Genomic DNA, 5,454 nt, shown 5'->3' with positions numbered 1-5,454 from the left:
ATATATGTATAAGTATGTATGTGTGTGTGTTTGTATGTCTGTGTTTGTCCCCCCAACATCGCTTGATACTAGGCTTACAAAGAATAAGTCCTGAGGTTGATCTGCTCGACTAAAGGCGGTACTCCAGCATGGCCACAGTCAAAATGACTGAAACAAGTAAAAGAGTTATATTAAATAGGTAAGTTGTTGCTAATATAATTAATGCATTATCACCATTGCTGACATCATCATTTAATGTCTGTTTTCCTGCTGGTGTGGCTGAGGTAGCTTGATAGCAACTAGCAATGCCGAAGACTGCACCAACTTCTATTGTCTGTTTTGGCATGGTTTCTATTGTTGGATGCCCTTCCTAACACCAGCTACTTTACAGAGTGCACTGGGTGCTTTTTATGTGTCACCAGCAGCAGTGAGGTCACCAAGTAACTTGCAGGACAAGACCTTTCAACTGAATGGGAAGTAGTATTGAGGGAGAGAGAAAGTATCTTGAATTAGAAGAAAAACATGGCTACCTTAGAGAGAGAAGTGGCGGGGAAGATATGATGGGGAGAGAGAAGGGGGCCTGTACACTCATGTTAGAGGGTAAATGTATATAGCAAAGTAGGCTGAGGACTGTAGAAGGTGAGTGGGTGGGTGAGTTCGCAAAATACTGAAAGGAGAGGGGGAGTCTAGTGGTAGGAGGAAATGTAATGAGTGTGCACTGATAGAGAGAGGGGGTACTAGGTAGATATATTGTGGAGAAGGAATTCAAGGGGACATATGTGCAGGTAGGTACATGAGGGAGAACACAGGGGAGAGGGAAGAGAGAAACAGCAGGGGTGTGCATTGGCAGGAGAAGAAACATGGACATGGATTTTACTTAGCTGGGTAAAAAGCACTAAGTCCACTCTGCTGAGTGGTTGGTTTTAGGAAGGGCATCCAGCTGTAAAAATCCTGCCAAAACAGTCACAGAAGTCTGGTGCAAGCTTCTGCCTGGCTGGCTCTTGTGAAACCATCCCACCTATGCTAGCATGGAAAGTAAACATTGAACAACAACAACGATGATGATGATGATGACGACAACAACGATGACAATCATCATCATCATCATTATTATTTAATGTCTGTTCTCCATGCTGGCATGGGTTGGACTGTGGTGATAACAAAGACCGAAAAATATTCAATGTTTCTTCCAGTTTTTATATTTCTTTTCTGATACTATATTAAACTGAATAGATCTGGATTTGCAATATATTCATGTAGAAAAGCTAAATACATTCTCTAAAATTAGAGATAGCAACTAGGCTTAAGCTTAGCAAATTTCTTACCAAATAACAGAAAGAGGATTAAACTTTATTCTTTTAATAGTTTCAGCTCATGGCTGTGGCCATGCAGGGACATGCAACACTGTAATCTTTTAGGACTGCTCTCCCATTTAAAAAACCGATACAGAAAAAAAAGTAGGAAAATAAAAGAGTTCAATTAAAATACTTACCAGTTTTTGACTGAAGAGTTTTTTCTATCACAAGACAGGTTGTTTGTAAACTATGAAAAGAAACCAGCAAAAGGAGAAATAAGAAAGAATTTTAAAACAGCACAAAGAAAATATCAGTGTTAATGTTTAATAAAGCAGAAGCTTCTATGTGGTCACGTGACTTTCTGGAAATAGCAGTCAAATCTCCCTTGAATCCAACCTTAATATCTTAAATAAAGTAGGATATATTAAACAATGTAGTTTCTGTTATAAAAAAGAATAGGATGTTTGCAACATTCGACATCTTTAACCCTTTAGTATTCAGATTACTCTGTTAAATGTAATGCTTATTTATTCACATCGCTTTGAATTGATCAAGCATTATCTCATAGCTCTAAGATTTTCAATGATATGATTGTTTCTTTTTTAGGGTAAATCTAAGAGGCCAGATGTGGTCAGTTTGAACATAAAACGGGCAGAATATTTGGGTTGGACATGGCGGGTTTAACCCTTCAGCATTCAGGTTCCTCTGTCAACTGTAATGCTTATTTATTCATATTGCTTTGAATTGATCAAGCATTATCTCATAGCTTTGAGATCTCAATGATGTGATTGTTTATTTTTACAACATTGTAGAGAAGATGTGAGAAGCTGGATCTGGCCAATTTGAACATAAAACAAGCAAAATATTTTGGCTGTATATCATCATCATTATCATCATCATTTAATATCTGTCTTCCATGCATGCATAGGTAGTACGGTTGACAGGAGCTGGTCAGGTAGAAAACTACCCTAGGCTGCTGTGTCTGTTTTGGCAGGGTTTTTATAGCGGGATGCCCTTCCTAACACCAACCACTCTGCATTTTATGTGACACTAGCATAGGCAAGGTTAGTGTTTTGGCATGATTTTTACAGCTGGATGCCTTTCCAAGTGCCAACCACTTTATCGTGTGGACTGGATGTTTTTACGTGGCCCATTTAATTGCTAAAGGAGTTAAATCATAGATTTGGTCAACTATGACAGCTCTAGGGACTAAACAATGACAACAGTGTTAAAAAGAGTTTCTTTGAAATAAAATACATCAACTTACAACAATTTCATCAAGTACTTCTTTAGAAAGATCAGCAGCAATCACTTGTATTGTAGAACCATTCAAAGGAGCCCATTTCAAACTTCCTTCAAGTTTTGAACAAATCTAAAATTTAAATTTTCATATCTTTTGGTAGATGTACATTATAAATGGCTCAATTATCACATTTTCTTTTTAGTTATTCTTATCATTATTCTTTTACTTGCTTCAGGCAATGGACTGTAGACATGTTGTGGCATCACCTTGAAGGATTTCAGTCAAATGAATCAACTCCAATAATTTTTTTACTCATTTTTAAGCCTTGTGATTATTCTATAAGTTTGTTGTGTCTAATCGCATGCATGTGCATGTGTGTCTGTGTTCGACTGGATTGCCTGTGTTCAGTCCACTGCAGGACAAGGGTCTCAGCATGTTCTCTCCATCAACCACGATCTGATGTGAAGGTCATGAATTTGAGCCTGAGATCATACTGGTTTGTTGAGCTTACTCTGCCATGGCTTGGCAGATGGATGCAGTTTTTATACTTATACTTGAAATAAAACTAATGACAGAAAGACAAGCATGTGTGTGTGCGTGAGTGTGTGTGTGTGTGTGTGTGCGTGTGTGTGTGTGTATGTATGTATGTATTTTGCTTGATCTCAACACCTTTAGGATGAACGGTTGTATATCATCTCATACCTTTTCATCCTGTTTTGCATATTTTCATGGGTCAACTATGAAAATTGGTTTTGAATGTTTTCTATTTTTATTGTCTGCATATTACTAATAATAATAATAACAATAATAATAAGGCCCCGATGAGATGTGGTATCCCATATTTTATAATATTTTATAATATGCATGAATCGTTCTGGATATTGCATCAAAATGTTCATAGGTCACTTTCATTATTATTATTATTATAATAAAGTATTTTCAATGGATCAGTTTTGAGCTCTCTTTAAAGTCGATATATATATATATATATATATATATATATATATACAAAAACTCAATTGTGAGTATTTTGCTAAGTTTGTTAACAAATACTATATTCTTTTGCCTAATTTTTGGTATAAAAAATATATATAAACACATGCATATATATATATATATATATATATATGTGTGTATATGCCCATTGGTATACATAACATGGATATATATATAATGTAAGTGATAAATACAATATATATACAAATTATTTTTTTGCATTGTTCTAATTAAGTTGTTGCTATCGTTGTTGTTTTTCTGATGGTGGTAGTGGTGGTAGTGAAAGTTTCATGCTTTCATGCTAGCATAGCCAACATGAGAGTTTCTCTCATGGTATCTACCACAGTATAGTTTGTTCTAAAAGAACATTCACATTCAATTGGGGATTAATATTACCTCTCGGTATTAATACTGCCTCTGTCACTTATATATGTATATATATATCATGTTTCCAACTAATTCACAAGTCCCATTAACCCTTTTGCCAACCTTGATGCCAACCACCCTGAAACTGTCTCAGGTTCTATAACACCAACTTTATGTTTTGAAGTGATCTAAATTATTTCCATCAAAATTTCATGCTGATTTATATTCCAAACACCAGCTTCATAATGCAGAATGACAAAGTTATTTTACTGAATTACTCATTATTTACAAAATTCTGTGTTCTGACAGAAATATGGTACAAAAGGTTTAAATGGAACAAGAAATGAAAGACATTACAACAGCAAAATATAAATACTGACAGCAAAAAGGAAACAACTACAGAATCAGCAACAATTGTCTTAACAAGATAAATAATGTAAATTATTGACTGATGAACTAGTTAATACAATATGGCTGTACATACAACTGTAATGTAAATACAATATGTTATTTTTTTTTAAATGTTCTTGTTATAAACTTCAATCACAAACCACTCCCACACAACAGATATTCCAAAAAAAATTACTTACTGCAGTTTCAATTTTACTGTTCCCATGTACTTTCTTGTGGTTGATATGAACAAATTTGAAATGAAAGTCATTGCTTTTCCCTGTAGGATCATTCTCAGGGTTTTCTGAACATCCATCACTGTAAGAAAATTTTTTTTAAAAATGGGTGAAATAATAAAAGAAATAAAAACCATACAAACATCTAGAGAAGCACTTAATGTCAAATATGAAATACAGATGGACAAATGGTTATCTGAGTTGTTCCATCACATAATTGCAGCAGGATTCTACAATTTAACCATGAAAAACATTTGAATTATAAAAAAACAATGCTAATTATTTTATAATATATTCGAGCACATCACAAAATAGAAAAATGGTCTTAAAAATTCTCTTTGATATTATGTTCAAGATTTCCTAGCTGACTATCCATTAGAACTATTTATGTCATTAATTAATAGGATATACATTGAAAGAATCTGTCAAAGAGCTGCTTAAAATCCATTTAGAAGCATGACCACAAGATTAAGACACTTGCATTACAACCAAATTGTTTCAAGTTCAGAACCATTTTGGAGCACTTTGGAGAAATATCTTTAACTTTGTCATCTTGTCCAAAAGGTCCAGTGTTCTGAGGTCACCCTTCAGGACTTTGTCCCATGTCTTCTTGGATCTCCTCTTCCACAAGTTCCACCCACTTTGAGTAAATGGCACTTCTTTTTGGATGTGTCAGCATCCATCTGCATCACATGACCAAACTAACAGAGTTCACTCTCATACACACTGCATCTAATTGTTCTTATACCTAACTTCTCTCAATGCACTAACACTCTGTCATACATGTACACTTATATTATACATCTAGAAGAGCATACTAGCTTCATTACTCTCGAGTTCAGCTCCATATAGCAGCACCTTGGACAAATATTATTAGTTTATGCACCTTGTGAACATATATACATTATACATATACATACATATATATATATATATATATATATATATA

The 5,454-nt window shown here is 34.5% G+C and overlaps 1 protein-coding gene across 1 annotated transcript in view; it reads right to left on the bottom strand.

Annotated features, from left to right (window-relative positions):
* The window catches only part of LOC106867508 (eIF-2-alpha kinase GCN2), a 177,582-nt gene that overhangs the window by 17,441 nt on the left and 154,687 nt on the right, over positions 1–5,454 (bottom strand). The window contains exons 13-15 of the mRNA XM_014912393.2: positions 4,470–4,587; positions 2,542–2,646; positions 1,472–1,521 (exon numbers count right to left, since the gene is read on the bottom strand). Of these exons, the coding sequence (XP_014767879.1) occupies positions 1,472–1,521; positions 2,542–2,646; positions 4,470–4,587 (273 nt within the window). The remainder of the gene's footprint in view (positions 1–1,471; positions 1,522–2,541; positions 2,647–4,469; positions 4,588–5,454) is intronic.

Source organism: Octopus bimaculoides, chromosome 16 (genome assembly GCF_001194135.2).
Source record: "Octopus bimaculoides isolate UCB-OBI-ISO-001 chromosome 16, ASM119413v2, whole genome shotgun sequence".
NCBI classification, from domain to species: domain Eukaryota; kingdom Metazoa; phylum Mollusca; class Cephalopoda; order Octopoda; family Octopodidae; genus Octopus; species Octopus bimaculoides.
This window is presented reverse-complemented; position numbering and strand designations above follow the sequence as displayed.